The sequence below is a fragment of the Herpailurus yagouaroundi genome, unplaced genomic scaffold (assembly GCF_014898765.1).
Source record: "Herpailurus yagouaroundi ecotype Mexico unplaced genomic scaffold, PumYag 159, whole genome shotgun sequence".
Taxonomy (NCBI): Eukaryota; Metazoa; Chordata; class Mammalia; order Carnivora; family Felidae; genus Herpailurus; species Herpailurus yagouaroundi.
Window position 1 is genome coordinate 30,961,320 of NW_024412400.1, and position 22,172 is coordinate 30,983,491.

The 22,172-nt window shown below is 51.1% G+C and overlaps 1 protein-coding gene across 2 annotated transcripts in view; it reads left to right on the forward strand.

Moving 5' to 3' along the window:
- EPHB1 (EPH receptor B1) overlaps nucleotides 1-22,172 on the forward strand; it is a 431,880-nt gene that overhangs the window by 123,499 nt on the left and 286,209 nt on the right. For both annotated transcript variants that reach the window (XM_040480245.1, XM_040480246.1), the window contains exon 2: nucleotides 11,403-11,467. In XM_040480245.1, coding sequence (XP_040336179.1) covers nucleotides 11,403-11,467 — 65 coding nt within the window. The remainder of the gene's footprint in view (nucleotides 1-11,402; nucleotides 11,468-22,172) is intronic.

The window sequence follows — 22,172 nt, forward strand, 5'->3', positions numbered from 1 at the left end:
GGATTGGGGAGAAAGGTGTGCCCTGTGTTGTCAGGGAGGAATCTGGGTTAGGCAGAGGTGAGGGCCTGAGAGCCAGATTGGCTGTAGGTCTGGTTAAAGGTCCCAGGACACCTGATGGCCCGGCAGTAGGCAGGGCAGTCAGCAGTCATGCCTGGGCCGGAGGCAACCTCAGAAGTCTGCTTTGCCTTTTCCCACTCGCCTGATCTGGCTGGTTTGGCTTGGGCCCATAATGTTTGATGCCAGAGATGCCTGGAGATTCCTGACCAGGGGTGGTGACCCCCAGTTCTCTTCTTGGTTCTCTGGCTGTGGCATATTTTCAGGCACAAGAAGGGCACACGTGGATCTGAAGGGGTGTCTGGCCATCTTAAAGGACGAGGGGATACTGATATCAGAATGGGGAAGGGAACTGAGACAGAAGGAAAAGAAGGCAGAAGAAGGAATTTGGCAAAAGAAAGACTGTTTGGGATTTTTGTACCCCAAATGGAACGCTTCCGGCCTCTGTGTTTCCTTGTTCCTGTGTTAGTCTCACATGTGCAGGGCTCCTCCTATGTTGGAGAACATGCCCGGGGCCCCCATCCATCTGTGAGCCATGTGGAGACAAGAAGCTATGCTCAGGGTGGGGAGGCCAAGGTGAGGGGGGCCTGGGAGCACAGAATGAGTGCAGGCTGGGCAGGGGCATGGGGGTGGTGTAGGGGTGCATGGAGGGTCCTGGTGGCCAGACCTTCATGACAGCAGTCTCCTGCAGGCAGGGCCCAGCACTGAGCTTCCTCTCCAATTAGACAAGAATACTGTTGACACTGTAAAGAGTGAGCCCAGCAGACCTGAAACCTCAGGAAGACTAGCGGCGTGTTGTCTGGGAGGGTAATGGGACAGACACTGTTGTCACCCTGCCTTTGTTCTGAAGAACTACCCGGACTTCGCCCCTTCGGGAAACCTCCAAGGGTCGTGGAGCTGCTTGCTGACCCCCTTCCCAAGGGCTGTGGATGCAAGGAGAGAGAGACTCTTGTCCTAAGTTCTTGGTGGCCTTCCCAGAGAGAACCCTCTCTGGTGGCTCATGAGATGGTAGATGGGAGAGGAGCCCACTGCCTGGCACTTTCACGGGGAGGGGAGCAGGGTGCAGAGGAAGGCATTATGGGGAGCACTGGGATTGGGGTGTGGCCCTTTCATGCAGAGCAGAGCCAGTGATGAGTGCCTTGAGTACCAGCCTCACATGCTCTGCCTCAGTTCCAGGGCACTGAAGGGAACACTGGACCCAGGAAAGCCCAGTGCTGCTTCCTGGGCCTCAGTGTGTGTCTGAGGTGGGGTGGGTGGGGAACCACTTGGCTATTTGGGCTTCTTCTTGTTGGCCTTCCCCATTGCTTCAGACCTGACGGGGCCACACAGGGTCCAGCTGGTCCTCAGGAGGAGCCGGCCAGACAGTCATTTAGTGAGCTCTTGCCCGGGCTCCTGCCCCACCCCAGATCCCTCATTCACAGTGTGTGTGGGAAGAATGAGGCTGCACTGAGTGGCCTGTCTGTGACTGGGCAAGGGGTGGCTGAGGAGAAGCTAGTGTGGCACCTCCATCAGCTGAGGCCACCAGGGCCGGGTGGAGCCAAAGCCCATCCTTCAGAAGGGCCTTTGGGTGGGAGACAGGCATCCGGCCCAGTCCCAATGGGTGTAGCTGAGGACCTTGGGCCGTGAGAGACTCTGCTCCACACCAGGACCAAACTTGGGACATAACAACAACTGCTGTTTGAGGGTCAACAGCAGCTTGTCAAGTGGCCGGGAGAAGTGCCGGGTATGAATACTATCTCATTGGCTCCACACGAATACCTTGTATGCGGTGTGGGTGCTCTTATCTTCATTTAGTGGATGGCTGAGCATGAGCCGCAGGGGCCTGAGCACCTTGCTCAAGGTCAGACAACTGGATAGCGCTGGAGCTGGGACTCACACCCAAGTGTGTCTGATTCCAGTCCCATGTGACCAGGACTCTGCCACTCTGCAGGTGGCTGCCTCCCGTGTGCCTGACTGCAGGACCTGGCGGGAGAGGTACAGGAGACGCGGTGCTGCCTATCCTGGGTTACTAATGTGAGCCCTGAGGATCGTCAGGGGCCTGGCCGGAACACATGGGGGCCCAGAGAGGTGGCGGAGGGGAGATGAATGAAGCGGCTGTTTACCAGGGTTTGCATGGGGGAAGCACAGCACCAAGGATGGCAGAGCACTTAGAGACCAGTAGCGATGGGGCACCTTTCCCACCCGTGGCCTGAAGGCAAGGTGGGGGCCCTGTTAGCAGACCCAGGCTGTAGGAAAGGGCTGCCAGCCTCTGCACGCTCTGCAGGGAGGAGCCAGGGATGTGCCTTAGCCCTGCACTCCCCACACCCTCCTGGCTCCTGTGCTGAGGAGCCCGGCTGATGCCCCTATACAGGTCTCTAAAGGTCTGCCTTCTGGGATGGAACGAGAAGGAGAAGGGTGGCCAGTGGATCTGGAGGAGAGCAAATGAAGCCTGTCTCTTACCTGTTAGAAAGGATGTCTGAAGGAGACACCGGCCTTGTCTGTGTCTGTATTTGCCAAGCTTCCCATGCGGGACCCGAGTATTTGTTAGAGGAAAGCTTACAGCTTTATTTCCTGGCATCTTACCCTTCTGTTACAGATTACACTGTGCCCCTCCCCTCTGCCAAAAGAAAGGTGTGTGGAAGTCCTAATGCCCAGCACTCTCACATTGTGATGTTATTTGGAAATAGGGTTATTGTGGATATAGTTGGTTAAGATGAAGTCATGTCGAAGTGGGATGGGCCCCTAATCTAACATGACTGGTGTCCTCGTGAGAGAGTCACATGAAGACAGAGACACACGGGGAACAGTATGCGCCGCAAAAACAGACATATGATGCAGCTGCAAGCCAGGGAGCACCAAAGTTTGCCAGGATACCACCAGAAGCTAGGAAGGATTCTCCCCTACAGGTTACAGAGGGGGCATGGCCCTCATGACTCCCTGATTTTGGACGTTGAGCTTCCAGAACTGAGATAATACAAGTCTGTTTCAGGCCACCCAGGTTGTGGTACTTTGTTGCAGCCCTAGGAAACGAATATGTCTCCTAAAGCAATTTCCGTGTTTTATTAGCAAAAAGCATTTGCGAGGTACAAGTGTATGCACGGCTAAGTCACCAGAGGACCAAGCCAAACCTGGGGGTTCAGGAGGCAGAGTTTCCCTTTGGTGTTTGGCCATGTTTCTTAGAGACCACTCTAAGAATTAGGAGCCAGAAGCGACCCTCTGAGGCCAGAGAAGAGAGGAAATTTCTCTCGAGCCATATACCAAGTCTGAGGCCAGGCTGGGCAGAGAAGGCAGCCCATATGAGGCTTATCTCCAGCCCGATCCGGCTCCACAACTGAACAGCTCATGTCCCGTCCCCATGCTCTGGTCTGTTGCCCTGTGAGCCTCGGCAGTGCCCTTGGAGGGAGGGAAATCAGAAGCGGGGCTCTGGGCCTCATGCTTGTTCTCGGGCTGTGCCCTGTGTGGACCAAGCACAGATGGAGACCTGTCCCAACTCCTTGAGGCACACTGCTGTGCTGTGCCCCGCCTTCCTTCTGTTTACGGTAATTGACTGCACCTTGGAACAGAAAGAGAAAGGTGTGTGTTGCCGGTTGGGGGTGGGGTGGGGGTACTGCACTGATCTGTGCATTCCTTAAAAGAGCAAATTTCACAGTTTGTATTTATCATTTAAATGCCTGTTCTGACTCATTCAGTCCGTCAGTCAGCAGATGGGTAGGACCAGCTCATCTGTTTACTCGGTCTTGTCTCTCGTCCCCACTGGCCACTACGATACATCCAACAGTGAAGACTTCTCTAATCATAGCTTCTCTTACCTAGCATTTTACACTTGGCAAAGAGAGTAAAGAAGTGTTAGTCCAATGGGTATCATTAATGATGTGCAGAGTCTCTCTCGGCCTGGGCTGGCTGGCTCATGGATGTAGGCGGGAATGCCTCTACCTGTGAAGATCAGGCTTTGACACTCAGAAGAGATTTGCTTTGCTTGTCAGTTGGTAACCCAGGACTCCAGAGTTGACTGAGCGTTTTGCTTAGTGTGGCCATATTGCTTCCAAACCATTTACATTGGCACCAGATGGCTGGGGTGGGAGCTTCTGCTGAGACATCGTTGAGGAGGCGGTTGCTGTGGTCCCAGTGTTCAGGGGCGAAGCCCCGGATCAGAGAGGTTGCCGAGAATGAAAGAGGTGTACAGATCAGTGCTGCAGAAGGTGCTGAAGAGAAAGAGTCCCCGTGGTGTGGCGAATGATCTGATGAGACTCGGGGGGAACAGGGAATTGAAGCTAAATGCCTCTGAGGCTTCTCTCCTGGGCTCCAGGGAAGGGTGGCAGGAAAGTTTGGGCAGGAACCGTGTGCACAAGAGGAGACATGGAGAGATTTACATGGGCTGGACATGTGGGATGGGATGTGAAAGTCTTCCTTAGAATGCTTTCTTGCTTTAACTAACCTTTTGTATCTGTGCAGAGCCCGGGCCGGTTGTGCCAGAATGTGGGCCCTTGAGGCTGGTTGGTGTCCTCAACAGTTCATACTCAACCACTTTACCCCAAACCCAGAGCCGGCAAAGCCTCTCTCTCCCCTGGTCCAAGGAAGCAGCTTGAGGCCGAGTCTGAGGCCAGAGGCGTAGGGATGAGATTACAGGGAGGCTGGCCTGAATTGGCAGCAGGAGGTATGGTTGTGGTGTGAAGCTGGGGGTTAGACTCTGTTGGTTCCGGGACCCTGTCTCAAAGACTGAGGATTGAGAGGGGAGCCACGGGGGCATCGTTCAGAAATTCTGTGACAACAGGCTGGCTTGCCCGGTGAGCACAGCACGTGGAGGCAGGACACAGCCCTGAGGAAGGTCAGGGAAAAGAGCTACAAAGGACTCTGCAGGGAGGCCAGGCTGAGTCCTTGGCAGGCTGCTGTGATGGACGGAGCAGGGCCAGGGTGGGAGTACCACAGGAGCCTGAGGTGGTGGCTGGGGGGTGTGAGCTCCAGGGGGTGCTCAGACTACTTGCTGAGTCCAGGTCTGGAGGGTAGCACGGGCCTCCCCGGAAAGGCAGAGGGCCTCGCCGTGGTCAGAGGTGCCTGGCACATTCTGGTCCCTCCACACTCAAGATGTGGGAGTGGGGGTGTCTGTGTGATACACAGACTATTCCTGCCAGTATGAACTCAGTCTTAGGGCAGGTGTGTGTGTGTGTGTGTGTGTGTGTGTGTGTGTGTGTGTGTAGGTGTAAGTATATGGGGTGGTGATCCCTGTGCTTTCATCAGCTAGGGGATGGGGAAGGAAGGAGGAAGTGCCAGATGTGTGCCAGGCTCCAGTACCCCTGTCATTTTATTCACTGCTCACAACTCTCCTTGGGATTCCCCTTTCCTGCCATTCAGAAGCTGTAAATGCAGATTTACCTGCATGGTTATTTGATTAATTTCTGTTTTCCTACTTGCCTGCAAGCTCCCTGAGGGGTGGGATGTCTGTCTGTCCCCTGTTCTGTCTCTAACGCCTGAACAAAGCTCATTCTGCCTGCGGGAGTGGCTCAGACAGCCTTTGCTGAAAGGAAACTGGAGTCGCTTCATACCACCCTGTTTCAGACCTCTTCCAACCATCCTGAGCCCTCGTGAAGGCTCAGGGAGGGAGTTGGGGCTGCAGTGAGCTGCCCCTCGACTCAGTGCATTGATATAATAACAGCTTGCTTCTTGCAACTACACCTGGCGTGGCTTCTAGCTTCAGCAGTTCTGTGGGCCCTGGAGGGCAGCCCAGGGCAATGACTGCATGGTTGTGCTGGCCCTCCTCTGCTTGGAAGGTCCACAGACTCGCCTTATCGGATGCACACAAGGCACTGCTCCGAGACGGCCTGGAAACCCCGATTCCATCTGTATATGTTGTCGTATATTGTTACCACCACGGAAGGACGTTGTAAATATTTTCAGCTGAATGTCTGATTAATGTCTCTCCAAAAAGAATGGCAGAGCTGTAAGGAGAGGGTTTATTTATCTCTCTTTCATCATGATGGGTATCTAATTCATCCCAAATGTCAATACATCCCGAGGTGCCAATCCAGACAGAGACGGGAGCCGCCTGCAGAGCCAGGCAACAGCCGCCTCTTCCTCCTTGCAGGGGGTTCTGACCTGGCCCTTCACCCGGACCTCTGGGCACCGGCCCCCACAGTTGGAGGGGGCACCCTGAGGGTTTCTGTATTGAAGCCACTTCAAGGAGATTGTTCCTTGGGAAACTGGGGTCTCTCTGCCGGGCTTCTCATGTGCCTGGGTTCTCGGGTTCTTGCCAGTCCAGCCAGCTCTTGCCAGAGGCCCCCTTCTGTCTCCCCTCATGGCCTCCCCTCTCCTCTTGCTCAGTCTTCCTCACCCTCTTGTATGTTTGGGGTGGCTCCCACTTGGTTCCCATCCACCTGTTTCTGCCGCTGCCCTTGTTGCCCTGGGGAGTCACTCCATCATCTCTGTCCCGAGGGCCAGGTGGAGCTCTCCATCCTCCCCTCCCCACCACCGCTCACCACTGTCCAGGAGACCACAGCATTTCCTTTTGCCTCCACGCAGTGTGAGTCTCTCATCCTCCCTGTTGGGATGGGCCCACTCATTCCCCATGTGCAGAAGAACCCCATCCATTCCCTTGAATTTCTGTCTCCTTCTCATGGCCTCGGCCAGAATAGGATGCCAAGTGTAATTTTTTGCTTCTTGTCCGTCCCTGGACTAGATCACGAGTCTTTCCAGGGCACCCACCTCTCTGATTTGCTGCTGTATCCTCAACGTGTTCCTCCTTGGTCTTTACAATAATGCAAGGAAGAAGGTAGACAAGATATTATTAGATATTTAATATTGTTAAGTCTTACAGATCTCTTATAGGTGTCTTACAGATAGCACCTTTAGGGTTTTTGCCTAGCGAAGGAAACTGCAGCTTGGAGTGATTAAGTGACAATAATAACAATAGCATATGATTTGCAGTGCTTTATCTCCCCCTACCTCCCCACTCCCCGCCCCCCAGTCCTGTGTATTGGAAAACTCTAGCCCCATTCTGCAGATGAAGAAGGAAGGAGGGAGTGATGACGGAGCGAGGGATGTGGGGGAGAGGGAGGGAAAGAAAGAGAAAGGAGGGAGAGAATGGGACAGAGAGCGAGTCGTGGAGGTGGGATCCCGACTCAGTCCGCCCACAGCATCACCGCCTCTTCCCCTCTCCAGCATTCCTCCCTGCCGTGGGCAGTGAGGACAGGCTCCCAGAGGGCAGAGGCCAGGCGGTGGGTGTGAGTTCCAGAGTTGCATCCCCTGTAGGCATCAGATCTGACAGCAACACATGCACCTCCAGCTGGTTGGTCCCCACGCCACTGTTTGAGAGCAGAAGTGATGGTAAATATTTAATTGTGCTTCCACCATAACTTTCTGCCAGAGCTCTCAATATGCTTTATAAATGCAAATGAGTGCTCTTTTCCTCTCCAGGGAGATGTAAACCTCCTCAAATCACTTTTATTCAGCCCCCACCAGAATGTAATGCCATAATCAGGAGCGCTCTGTGCCAGAAAAGAAACTGCCCTTAATCATATCGAGTGGATGGTTTATGGTTTTGTGGTCTTCTGTCTCCACGGCGGGCAGGATGCAGGGAAATGGATTCCTCTTGCTGCAACTTCTGTCCAGTAGGGTGGATGGAAAACATTATTTAGAAATAGTTTCAATTATAGCCCTTGAGCAGGCGACTATGAATAAAATGAAGCCTTAGATTATATTAATGGGACTAACAGAACGCACTAGTCCTTGGAAGCTTTAGGAATGAGGCTAATTCTTATTTTTGATTCTGGACTCGGTTTCCCTTGCTGCCTGCATCCTCTGCCTGTCCATCACTACTTCACCTCGATCCTGAAGTTAAGGCTGGGTGATGCATGATTCTGGGGGCTGTTGTGGCTTCTTGGGTTTATGAGCAAGGCCCCCACCCTTACCCCAGAGCCACAGTAGAGCCCCTGGAAGCCCAGATCAGCCTGGTAGGGAGCACCCTGAGGTTTGAAGCTATAGCGTCAGGGTGGGAGCCTGGGTGGCCTTGCAGAAAGTACTGCACCTTTATGTGCCATGGTCTCCAACTCTGCCAAATGGGTTCACTGGCCCCTGTTCAGGGCCACCTGGCAGAGCCATTGGAATCATAGAGATGAATTTCTCCAGAGCCTCATGGAGTGCCTTCTGAGAAGTGTGTTATGTAAATTTGGTGTGTCATGATCATTATTAGTGCTGTGAAGTGGAGATGAGGGGGAGAGGGAGGGTTGCTTCTGGAAGGGACCGGCCTCCCCAGCTGTCAGAAGAATTGGAGGAAAAAACAAACTTAAGAAGTCTCTTCCAGTGCTTGCCTTCCTTCAGATATGCACGGTATGACTCTCAACACAAACCCAAGCTCGGACGGGTGAGAAAATACAGCTTTATTTACTTTATCCCCTTGATTTGCTGTTTGAGCCCCCATTCCCCTGGGGTGGCAGAAATGTAATTTAGGTTACACGTAGGCTGTATGGTGCCAAGTTGTGGAGGAAGCTGCCTCAATGCCTCTGTTAGCTCCTGTCCACACTGGCACCCATCGAGACACCCCACACCCCATGTGACCCTTGCCTATAGTCCATGCAGGTCACCACTGGGTCGTTCTGGGTCCCCTTCATTAGTCCTGATGGGACCTAAGGCTCCCTCTGCTCTGTCCATGCCATGTCAGCCTGGTGGGTCACTCAACTGCTGCATCCCACACTGGAATGAGTGCTGCATGTCCAAGGCCCTGTCCCCTCCACAGACTCCTACCATCCCTTCTCTGGGATTGGATACGAGGAGACAAGAGCATAGGGAACCCGTTTTCTCAACCAACACTACCCCTCACTTATCACTTCGATTTTCATTCCTCCCACCTGCCCATAGGGGGATTGCTTCCCAAACCTTTGGCTTATGCCAGGAGTCCTTCTGTTTCTTGAGGGGCCCACCATTTTGTAACTGTACATTCTGCATTCATATCTCCCATCTCCTGCCTAAAGCAGTGAACACAGAATGGCTGTTCACATGGGGCATAGGAGCGTTCAGGAAAAAAAGGAAACCGAGGAGGGGGAAGCCAAAACAGCTGATGCTTATTTCCCCCTCCTCTGTTGGTTGAGCACCTAATGCACTGGGCCTATTCCTCTGATACATGTCCTGGGAAATCCAGGTGGATGAGACACTTCCACCAGCCTGACCAGCACCATGGTGTGAATTTAAAAAGGTGCCCCTCTGCAACTACTGGACATCCACATGACAAAAACAGTTGTACGTTTGATTCACCTTGCACCTTATGCAAAAATTAACTCCAAGTAGATCACATACCCAGGTAGGAGAAAAAAATCTTTGTGACCTTGGGTTAGGCAAAGATTTCTCAGTATGACACCCAACCATAAAATAAAACATTGATAAGCTGGATTTCATGAAAATTTACAACTTCTGCTTTTTGAAACACACTGTTAAAAGAAAGAACATACAAACTGCAGAGTAGGAGAAAATATTTACAAAGCATATATCTGATAGAGGACTTGCATCCAGAATATATAAAGAACTCTCCAAATTCAATAATAGGAAAGTAAAAAATCATAAAATATTGAACACACTTCACTAAATAAGATATGCCAATGGCAACTAGGCACGTGAAAGGATGTTTAACGTCGTTCATCATTAAGGAAATGAAAATTAAAACCACAATGAGCTACTGCTACATACTTATGAAAATGGCCCAAATTAGAAATGACCCACAATGGCAAGTTGATGAGGATGTGGAGGAACTGGAATGCTCATACACTCTCATGTATAGCCCCAACCTGGAAACAACAGGTGAATGAGTAGGCAGACTCAGTGTGACCATACAGTAGAATATTACTCGGCAATAAAAAGGGATGGACTGCTGATGTACACAACATAATCAGTCTTTTTAAAAAAAAGTTTTACTTATTTATTTTTGAGAGAGACAGAGCAGGGGAGGGGCAGAAAGAGAGAGGGAGACAGAGAATCCCATGCAGCCTCCACACTGTCAGTGCAGAGGCTGTTGCGGTTCTCAAACTCACGGCCCATGAGATCATGACCTGACCCAAAATCAAGAGCCAGATGCTCAACCGACTGAGCCACCCAGGTGTCCCCACAACATGATCAGTCTAAAATAGTTATGCTAAGTGAAAGAAGCCAGATTAAAAAATAGTATATGCTATATGATTCCATTTACATAAAATTCTAGAGAATGCCAGTTAATCTATAAAAAGGAAAATCAGTCATTGCCTAGGGACAGTGATAGGGTGGGGCAGGGATGGAGGGAAGGAAGGTTTACAAAGGGACAAGGGCACTTCTGGAATGATAGATATGTTTATTATCTTGATTGTGGTGATGGTTCCCCGTGTAAATATATGTCAAAACTTACCAAATTGTATGCCTTAGCTACATGCAGTTTATTGTACGTCATTTCTACCTCAATAAAACTGCTGAAAAAACACCCAAAGAGGATTTTGGCTTTGCTGATCAGGAGCTCATGATCAGGCTTTTGGGAAGTAGTTTCCATTGAGAAGTAGGGGCTGACAGTAGTCAATAATGGACTGACAAGAAAAAAAGAAAAAGGCGCCTTGTTTTCAGGACACTTTACTGCTATCTGCCAGAAAACAGTTCTCATAAATAGTAAGTCTGTGGTCACTCTGTGCCTGATGATCTTGGTGTGTGCACTGGAGCTGCTGCAGCGGCTCCCAGGAGCTCACAGCTGGAGCCACGGTGTCTCTTTCTCTTACTGGCCACAAGGATAGGTGAACAGGAAGCAGGCTTCAGGGACATGACAGGTGCATTTGTGTGAGCCCCTTGTAGAGTCTTGGAGAAGGGGGTGACATGTATCTGGGTCCAGGGTCAAAGGGGCCTGCAGGGAGGCTGAGTCTTGGGAGGGTGGTTGGGGGCCAGGGGAATTTATGGGAGATCATCCAAGGGTGTCAACTTGGATGCCTGAAAGGGAGGTGGAGGAGAGTGGTGGGGAGAAATGGGTGCAGACAGACGAGGTTGGAGATGCAACCCAGCGGGGAGGAAGATGGCAGAAAGACATGGCTCAGGAAGGCCAAGAAGGAAGTAAATTGGCCACTGAGTTGGCATGGCCCTTGAAGAGCCTGTGGACGAGTACAGTGGGAAGAAGCCGTGTCTAGGGATAAAGTGGTGGGTGGACAAATGACTTCATCCCACACAGGGGGCTTTCAGTCTTTCAGGGAGAGACCAATGAATGTAGCATCAGGATACGTAAGCTGTGGCATCTGACAGACTTCCCTTCTCTGAGCCTTAGGCTTCACAGAGGGCCCAAGGCTCCTAATACAGACATTTACAGTTATAAGTAACCTTATGAACATAAGGGCCACTGCCTAGAAATCCTTCTGACTCATCAGATTTTTTCTTTTTACCCACAGAAACCTTAATGGACACCAGAACGGCTACCGCAGAGCTGGGCTGGACAGCCAATCCTGCGTCAGGGGTGAGTGTCAACCATCCATCCTTCAATCCTGCTGTGCAGTCTAGGGCCTATGGGATGGCTGGGGAAACAGAGCCTGCCTACAGCAGGACCTTTGTGGGGGGAATGTAGGTATGAGTGGCTGTGTCCTCTGCCCATCCACAAAGAGGCAGCACTGAAGATCTTTGGCCTGAGCTGCTCCCTGGTAAGATGATGCAGACCATCTCCTGACACAGTCCTTCAGGAAGCTGGCTCCCAGGTGACTAGGGCTGTGCCTGTGTGGGAACAGGGGCAGTGGCTGCCAAGAGCTGAGCACTCAGGCCAATGGCGCTGGGGTAGATCAGAGATCTGTGATGCCCACAGGGCTGCCAAGAGGCAAGGGCACGAGGAACTGGAAGTCAGAAGGGCTGAAGCTCTCTTTCACCTGGAGCTTGCCTTTGAGAGATGTTCTTGATTCATTTGTTCAGTGTTCATGTCCTTGGCCAGACCCTGTAGCCACAAGAATGGAAGAGCTCTGAGGACCTCGTGGCCTCCATGGGTGTGGGGACTGCCAAGTTCATAAACAGGCAGAAGTACATCTCTTCTTTGTGGCAGTGGAGTAATCAACAGGCAGGTGTGGCCCAGAACTTGGGATGAGGAACTTGGCAGGGACACAGGAGCCTTTGCAGAGAAGATGCATGCTAGTTGGGGTTTGCAGAGTGAGTAGGAGTTTGACAGGTTATAGAGTCTGCGGAGATATTCCAAGTAAGGGAAATAATTGACTGGAGGCACGGGGCCATGAAAAGACATGAGACAGGAGAGTCTGTGTTTATGGAACATGGCAGGGTGTGGACAGGGCTGAGATGGGGCTGGGGTGTGGGTTGGAACTGGGTCTGATGGCAGAGGACTATGCCTGCCATGCTGAGGAAGCATAATGGATTTTATCCTGTAGGTAGTGGACAGATCCTGGGCAGGAGAATAACATGGCCTGACTTGCTGACAGGATGGTAGGGAACAGTTGAGAGAAAGCATGTATTAGGCTCTTCTAGCTGTCTTCGGTGGGTGGGAAGAGTGGGATGAAGATGGGATACTTAGAGGGCAGTTGGAGCAAAGCAAAGGAAGAAGCATTGGCAGCCCTGGCAATGGATGGACTGCAGGAGGATGGAACGGAAGATGGAGGAGGGGAGATGACGTTCAGGAGCCTGGCGCGAGTGACTGATCACCAAAGGAGAGGGGCCGGGGAAGGAGTGGGCTCTTCATCCCAGCAGGGAGCCAAGTCAGCTGGGGTGGGGCTGCCCACGCCTCCTGTCTCCTTCCCTGCCTTTGGTGGCCTCTACCCCAGGGCCACTCTACACCCTGTGGTATGTATCATGACCAGGCCTTTCACCCACTTTTACTGTAGGGTCAGTATGAAATAGCCACTCAGGTCCCAGCAGGCTGTGCATCCTCCCCGGCTCTCACTGTCCCCACTCAATCCCAGCATTTGGAGAAACACACCCCCCGGGAGCAAGCATCCTGCCTTGGAGCAGGAAGGCAAGGATTACCACGGGTTGGCGTTTTCCAAAGCAGGGCCCAGAGCAGGGGCCAGTCCTGCCCATGCGGACCAAGTCCCAGTCCTGCTGGGTGCACTGTGGGTAACTAGGGAAACTCCCCTACTTCTACAAGGGACTTTATACAAAGCCTGTGAGGCAGCACCTCTTCATGTTGCTGGATATTAAGAACCTGCCACTCTTTTACAAATTACGTTATTGTTTGAAGGCCTGTGCTTTCACAAAGTATCAACATGATTTATGGTGAATTTTCCCTGTGATTTTTGTACACCTGTGTTCTTTAAACTTCTGCTCTCCTTTCCCAAGGAAGATTGTCCTTTAGGAAAATACTCAGTCAAGTGATGCCCTTTAGAGACAGCAGCTGCCGGGCTGCTCTGTGCTTGCCTTCCCACTGGTTAGCAGCCAAGGTTCAGCTGCCTTCCTCCACACCCTTACAGCCAGGTAACTCTGCTTTAGGTGCCCTGAGCAGCCTCAGAGCCTGCCTGGTTTATAGTGAGTGGTGGGAGGGTCAGGCTGACCCTAGCCTGGGTCGAGAGGGAAGGGCAAGGACCACGCTTCCATCCCAAACCTCTCCTCCTCCCCCTCTGTTCTCATCCTGGATAGTTGCCCCTGATTCTGTGAATACCCCAGTGGCTCCCAAGTGTGTGTGTCCCTAGCCCATCCTCCATTGGATGCTCATGGGCATGCCAGTCTAAGCCTGGCCCAAGCAGAATTCAACCCTCTCCACCTCCCTCACCAAACATGAGGTCTCCATTTTAGCACATTGTAAAGACCAAACACTGGAGTGATTCTTCTGTGTCATTTCCAGGCCCATCCACACGAGCACCTTTGCTGTCCCCCTGACTGTACTGGGTCCCCATCACAGGTCCAATCAGGGCCAGGGAGCTTTCCTCAATAACACTTTTCATAGTTGCAGATTTTGCATCTTTATGTGTCAGTGTTGGATTAATTTTTATCCCCCCTAATTCTAGCTCCTCTTTGGCCATACTGTCACCTCAAAGGTAGCTGGGATTCTCCCTGTTTGCTCACCATTGGAAACTGGCACCTAATTCACTGCCTGACTCAGCTACTTGCTGAAACTTTCTGACCTGGGCAAGTGGGTGGATGATATGGTGCCATTCTTGGGATGGGGGACACAGGAGGAGCAGCGAGCTTGGGTGGGAAGAGGCAGAGTTCAGCATTGGACCTGTTGAGTTTGCAAGGCACCCATGGGGACGGGCTCTGCCAGCATTTGACTCATGGGCAGTGGAATCAGAAGGCAGGCAGCCTCTCTGGGAAGGGAGCCTGGGGTGTGGCTGCAGTCTCCCAGGGAGCATCCGGAGGGAGAAGAGGTGACAGCTTCAGATGGGTAATCTGAATTGAAATGTCAAATATAGAAAGAGGAGCCTAGAAAGGAGACTGAGAAGGTATGGCTCAGGAGGCAGGAGAAAACTAAGCGGTTCTCTCACAGGAACCAAGAATGTGTCAAGGAGTAAGAGGAGACAGAAGTGGCAAATGGTGTGGGGGGCTGGATGGGCTTAGTTACAAGGACCCTGTTGGTGACCCGTGTGGAGGGTTTCACAGGGGACAGGCATAGAAGCCAGAAAGCAAGGGTTGAAGGTCAGTGGGAGGTGAGACAATGGAGACAGCACTTTGTGAAGAGGCAGGAAGACCAAACATGGGGAGAGAGGGAATGGGGCTGTGGGCACATTGGCTCTTCACGGGAAGAGACTCCTGTAGAAATGGAAGTACAGAGATAAGGTGGCTACAGAGAGATGTGGGCACTCAGATTTTGTGACAGAAGCCGTGAAAAGGAAAATTATTTCAATGTTCTATCTTCTCACTGAGGTTGGAGTCCAGGTTCAGGCCCTGAGGATGGGGTGGTCTTGGGCAGCAAGTTTTAGGGGGGCAGAGCAGGTCTGAAGGCACTGCTGGTATTGGAGATGTGGAGAGAGACTGGGAGTGTATAGAAGGAATGTGGCCTAGCTGTGGCCACAAGCCATGTGTCTGTGGTGCCCTGATCTGCAGGCCCCCTTCAGTGATCTGATCACATAGGAGGACGTGTCCTGGTAGATCGTCCTGAGGTGTGGGTGTGCAAGAACAGTGGGCCTGGAAGGGTAAGGGGCTGAGGACATTGGTGAAAGGAGGTTGGCATCTTGTATCAAGGCATCTACTCAGCAGGAAGAAATGTGACACCAGGAGGGACTGACCACTGTGACAAAGTGCAGGGGCCCAGATGGAGGTCTCAGTGAGACTGGAGGAGGACCACAGGCTACGGCCTTGAGGCAGGGCTTGGATTTAAGATATGCAGAGTACTTCTGGGTGGTAAAGAGGTCCAGGGAACGGGATTGAGGTCAGGTATTTGAGAAGCCAGGGGGCTGGGTGGGTGATCACATCTTCCTGGGACCCACTGAGGATGAGACACTCCCCACCCCCACCCCCCAAAGGGGGAAGAGGCCTCAGATCATGCATGCCTAAAATGGAGAAGGGTGGACTGGCATTGTTCCGGTAGCCTGGGGGTCCCCAGGGAACTGAGTTTGTCTTGACCGGAAGAAGCCTAATTCTGCCAGGGGGCCCAACTGGCATTCCAATGAACTTTACCCACAGTGCACAGCCTGTGAGGTGGCTCCCCAGAGAGAGGCCATGGGACTCTTCCTTTTATGGGGCTCCCTGGATGTCTTCACAGCTGTGCTTGAGAACCACCAGTTGTGGGAAGGCGTTGGACCGCCCACCCACACACAGCCCACAAATTGTTTTCAGTTCTATTGCTGGAAAGTGGATCATAATATTCCATGTCAAACACAGAAAGTATTTGTGCCCAAATGAAAACTGTTGCTTTATGATCTAATTGTAGCTTTAATTCAAAGCCTTTAGATTTAACCTGAATAGAGGCCACCTGGTGAGTAGAGGGAGAACGTGACATTTATCCGGTAACAAATGCCAGGGAGGAGCTTAGCTGCCCACCAAAGGGCATCCCAGGGACCCTCACTGGTGACACGTGTGACCTTGGGCTGGCTTCATAGATCTCTCCCAAACCTTTGCTTCCAGCCCTGCTACAAAATGTTCCCTGACCTTCACAGTTAAGGGCCTCTGGGCAGTGGGGGTGTTCAGGGAGGCCTCATGGTAGACACTCAGTAAGTGGTGGTCTTTATGGCTACCCCTCTCACCAATCTACCCCCCCCCCCTTTCTGGATGCTTCCTGGCCCTCCCTACTCTTTTCCTTCCCCCCTCCCTTCCTGCATCACTCCCTGCCCCTCAGGTGTCAGCTCTGTGCTCACCCCCTAGGGGAGCCCTCCTGGATCCTCCTCTCCACCAGGGCTCACTAGGTGCTCTCTTCTTGAAGCCCAGATGGCTTGGTGCAGACTTCTGACACACTGTCCATTGCTCTGTGAGCTAACCAGATATTGGTGTGTGGTCTCCGCCACCGGCCAGAGGATGAAACAGCCTTATCTCTGTATTCCTGGTGCCCAGCACCAGCCCGGCAGGAGACAGGCTCCAATAAATGTTTGTTGACCAAATAAGCGAGGAAGGTCCAGAGCATTCCTGATACTTCTTGCATCTCCAACCCAGGGTTCTGAACATTAGGGATGTTCAATTTTGGTTTATTGTAGCCCAATGAAACACTTGTTTTAGGCCTCTCAACACCCAATTGGTTGTCAATATCTTTTTAAAGAGCTTACTTAGTGATGCAGATGGTGACACCTGTCCTGAAATAAGCCTGACAAAGGAGACCTGGACACCCAGGGGAAGGTGCCACTTGCTTTCAGGTGCTGCCTATGATGGGTTAGAAAAACAAGCCTAGGTCCCTCTGATAGTGAGGCTTATTCCACTCACTTATTGGAAATCCAGCCCCAGAGCTCTTTCACTTTCCATGAGTTTTGCCAGGGCTCACTGGCTCTGTGCACCTGGGCTGCCCATGGGCTCTGTGTGTGTAGGTTTCTGTGTCTGTGGGCCGTGTGGCCTAAGTGTAAACATCTACCTCAGTTATCTGCAAAGAGTGCTCCCTGGGCTTCCAGATTCCAGCTGCATCTGCACTGCCCTTGGGAACGACCTTCCTGGCCTGCTACAAAGTCTGTTCACTACTTCAGTATTGGTAAATCCTTATCATGGGAAGGGGAATTTGATGATGGCAAGATAGAAAAGGACTCCAGAGCCAAGCCTATGGGCCTTGAGGATGAGCAAGCTGGGTGTGTGTGTGCCTGTGCTCTGTGCATGTGTGTAAATGTATATATGTGTGTATATGTTCATATGTGTATGTATGTGTGTCTGTGCAAGTATACATGTGTATGTGTATATATATATACATATGGGCATCTGTGTATATATGTTGTATGTGTGTGTATATATGTGCATCTGTATATATGTGTGTGTATATGTGTATGTATGTGTATATGTGTGAATATTCATGTCTCTGTGTATGTATGTGTCCATATATATGTCTATATATGTATATGTGTATATATATGGTCACCTGTATATGTGTCTATGTGGTCATCTGTGCATATGAGTATACATTTGCATATATATGTGCGTATGTATATATGTATGTGGGGGGGGGGGGAGTTAAATGAGTTTATTTCATTTCATGCCCCTGTGGGCAGTTCCTAGAGTTCTGGAAATATATTAAATGATGGGAGGGTTATTGGACTTAGTGGCAGAGCTTCCAGAGGAGGCCCCTGTGAAGGGAATAACACTCATTTGAATGCGTGTGTCTGGTAAACTGATTCATTAGCTCCCAACACCAGATGCACGTCCATGAGAACAGACACACGAGGTCCTCACCGCCACTACTTAGTGTCCACGTGTGGACCTTCCTGGACACTTGGCAGTCCCTGGCTGCCTCCCTGCTTGCTGTCAGTCAGTCCTCCAGGCACCCCTGCCAGCTGCCCTTATGATGGGAATAAGGAAAGCATGGTCAGGAGAGAAATTCGCTCTTATAACACCCCATTTATTCCAAGGCCATGCAAAATCAATTGAAATTTGTCTGATGGATGAGAAGTTATAGAGGAGCCCTGAAGGCTCCAGGCCTTGGCATCAAATAAACTGGCTCCCATTCAGCTCTGCAACTCCCTGGCTGTGTGATGTTGGGCTGGGCATTAAGACTCTTTCAGCCCCAGTTTCCCCCTCTCCTCAGTGGGGCAAGGTTGGCACCTCCTCACACATGAAACACTTCAGTAGGACATTTTCCTCTGTAAACACTCAAGAAACATTAGCATAGTACTAGCCCTTCGGAGGGCTGGATTTTCTCTTTTCTTTATTTGATGACTCAATCATGTTAATGAAGACAGAAAAGCCTGAGCTAAATTAGGCAAATCCAAGAGAAATTTAGCTCTGGGCAAAATGATTTTGTGAATGGAGCTTTCTGGTATTTGAATTTCAGGCCTGCCGGGGGACAGGCCAGCAAAGGGGCTTGGGGTTGGTCATCCTTTCTCAGACTGGTACCACCACCTGAGACTTGGGAGCCTTTGGCCTGATTTGGCTTGATTGCCGGAAGCCACACTTTTGTATCAGTCTGGGTTCTCTGGTGGCCAGTGACAGAAGAGCTCAACTCAGTCTTTTTTTGTTTGTTTTAATGTTTTATTTAATTTTTGAGAGAGAGAGAGAGAGAGAGAGAGAGAGAGAGACAGAGAGAAACAGAGCTTGAGTGGGGGAGGGGCAGAGAGAGATGGAGACAGAATCTGAAGCAGGCTTCAGGTGCCAAGCTGTCAGCACAGAGCCCGATGCGGGGCTTGAACTCATGAACTGCAAGACCATGACGTGAGCTGAAGTCGGACACTTAACCACTGAGCCACCGGGGCGCCCCAAGCCCAACTCAGTCTTAAAGGAAGTGCCCTGGCTCATATAACTGAATGGTATAGGGTCCGATGTGGCTTCATGTGTGGGCTGCTCCAGAGTCTAAGGATCTCTCTCTCTCCCTCTCTCTCTCCACCCCCCCCCCCCACCCCTGCCCATTCTCTTTTTCTCCCCATCTACTTTTTTCTCTCTACTCTCATGGTGCTGGTTCCCTACTGGGCCTCCTCTTGGTCCTAAGAAGTCCAGCTTCTACAACCTTGTTCATTCATATCCCCTGGGAAGAACATGCCCCTCTTGGTGGTTGCCCCAGAAGAAGCCCTGGAATTAGCTCTGAATGGGCCTGAGCAGCTTGCCTGGAATCCCATGCCTGCCTCAACTAGTTCTGCAGCCAGCAAAAGCCTAGTGCCCACTGGTCCTCCCAAATTCTGGGTCTGTCTCTGTGTTGTGCTGAGCATACCTGAACCCGGGGATAAAGGGCGAGAGGGAGTAATTCCCCAGAAAGAATTGGGGTATAGGTACCAGAAGCATGAATAGATGCTAGGTAGGGAAAAATTAAATCTCATAGTGTATCACAGGCTCAGAGTGCATTATAGTCATGCACACATGATTCCTTAACAGCCCCATTTTACAGATGAGGAAACTAAGGCACAGAATCAGCTGTGAAATTACTCCCAGTCACATGGCTAGAAAGTGCCAGTGCTGACATCTCATCTCCTGCAGGCTGCTCTCCTGCTGACAACCGTAGGGTACTGTCTTTCCCAATGAAATGCTGCCCACCTTGGTCTCTTCAGAGGGTGGCTCCAGAAGGAACTTCCAGGTCACGTTGCGGTGGGTTCCTCAAACTCAGACTGAGTACATGAAAGGTTTTCTCTCACAGTATGAGAGATGAGTGGTGTCCTTTCCCTGAGCTGTTACCAGGAATGAATATTGCTTTCTCCAAGGAGAGAGGCCTTGCCTCCCAGGGAGGAGGCCTCTGACCTCCCTGCTCCCTCCCCCCTCTCCTCCCCTCCCCCCACCCCCTCAGGTAAACCACTGAGATAAGTCAGAGCTCCCCACCCTGGGCCTCCCACCCACTCTTTATCTTTTTCTCTCGCTACCAAAAGGCCTGTAATTAGGAAACATTAGCAGGCTCCAAACAGCTTTCATACCTGAAACATCCTCTGTAATTGCACTCAGCAGTGCTCTTCCCTGGCTATTAATGTCACTTTTATGAAGCAATGAGGAACAAAACACCCCGAGGCACTTAAAACATTTTTTTATATAATATGCGTCTTTTAGGAATGGAAGTTTAAAATCACCTGCCTGACAGAGACAGTGATAGACAAAGGCCCCGGAGCTGTGGAGGTGGGGCCCTGGAGAGAGGAAGGTAGTCCATGAGGTGTTGGGGTGCCCCGGGCTACTCTGGGAAGAGTGTGACAGCCAGGGGCCCGTGGGCTGAGGACAGCAGGTACCCAGGGCAGGGGAGAGGTGGACCAGATGAGCAGCAAGGGCACCGTTCTGCCTTGCTTCATCGTCTGTGATCGCGCTATCGTGCGGCTTTTATATGAGAGCTTCGTGGGCATGTGTGGGCCTTTAACAGACAGGTGAAGAGAATGTTACAGATGACCAGTGTTGTTGAGTAGAATGGTAATTAGTATATTGGTTGCAGAAAGAAATTGGGTCTGACTGTGTATACGTGGGGCGGAGGTGAGGTAGGGGCGGAGCAGGGAGAGAGATTGAGGGAGAGATGCTTCTTTAGCTTGCTGGATTAAAGAACTTTGGGAGTTTGTGACGGGTCACCAAAACCTGTCTGGCAGTATCTTGTTGTTCTTGGAAAGAACTCACAGGCTCATTCTGCAGCGGAGCAGGAGATATGTCTGTCTGCAGACTCTGAGAGGGAGCCCCAGAGGTCACCAAGCCCCCCTTCCCCTTCGTGGAGGCGGGCTTAACCTTCATTTGCTGGCACAGACAGGTGTTTTTCCTCTTTCCTAAAACCTTCCCCAGAAAGGCAGTCACCTCCACCACATCCCTTGTTCTAATGCTCAAAGTTTTCGGCCACTGATAGGTGAGCCTGAGGACCAACTGCCTGATGGCTGCTCTCCTCACATTGAAGGCAGGAATCGCTCTCAGGGCTATGGAAGGAGACGGGCACCAGGACAGAGCTAGGTGGGTCAGCAGGGGCTCCTTGCCTGAATTCACAGCTCCGTCACACTGGCTGCCTTGGTGAAGAAAAGAAATTGGGGAAGACAAAGCTTTAGAAGGAAGGTGAGACAGAGCTTCGAGGCCTAGCAAAGATGAGTGAGAGGCAAATGGAAGAAGAAGGGAGGGTCAGGGTGGGCAGACACAGATGTGGACCCTGAGTCTAGGTCTGCAGGGACCAGCCTGGCCTCTGTGGAAACCGAGCAGCCCTCTGATGACACCTTTGACTTTACCTCCCCTTACAGCCAAAAGCATTGGAATAATTTGGCCCCAACCCCAGTGTATAATAGTCTCCCCTTATCCACAGTTTCACTTCCGTGGTTTGAGTTACTCACAGTCAGCTGTGGTCTGGAAGCAGGTGATCCTCCTTCTGATGTATCGTTAGAAGGTCAGTAGCGGCCTAGCGCTCCGTCACAGTGCCTGCGTCATTCCCCTCACTCCGTCTCATCACGTAGACATTTTATCATCTCCCATCATCACAAGGAGGGTGAGCTCAGTACAGTAAGCTGTGTCGAGAGAGAGAAACCACATTCACGTAAGTTTTATTACAGTAGATTATTATAATCTATTTTATTATCAGTTCTTTTTGTGCTAACAACATTTATACATTTATAATTTAAAATTTATATTTAATTTATAAACTAAACCTTGTCCTTGGAATGTTTGCTTAGGAGAGGACCATATAGGGTTCGGTACTATTCGCAGTTTCAGGCCCCCGCTGGGAGTGCTGGAACATGTCCCCCGTGGATAAGGGGGACTACTGTACTTTTGGGAGTATAAAGGAGCAGGCCCAGCATTTGGAATCAGTTGTCCTGGGCTATTTCCATTTTCCTTGAAGTTCTTTAACTTCTCTGAGCCCATTTTCTGCCCCATCACCTGGGTAATGTGACATATTATTTATACAGTGGATGGCAGGATTAAATAGTGTTTACCTTCTTTGTAAACTCTGAAGCTCGGACAGTAGCACTTGCCCTGACTAGTACTAGTAGTTGCAGTGACTCTTGTTTGAGGGGCTTAACTTGCATAGAATTAACCGACGACGGGGGTGGGGGGTGCTGAGATGCGAGATCAGCATTCTAGCTTTTCTGTTTGGCTCTGGCATGAATGCCATCGGAGGGTGAACCTCGCTGTTAATAACAATGCTATTGTTAGTAATAGCGATAACCACCGCTACTGCTAGTCACCCATAATTAAGTACCAGCTGCATACCAGGCACTGAAATTACTTGTATGACCTCACTGGATTTTCAC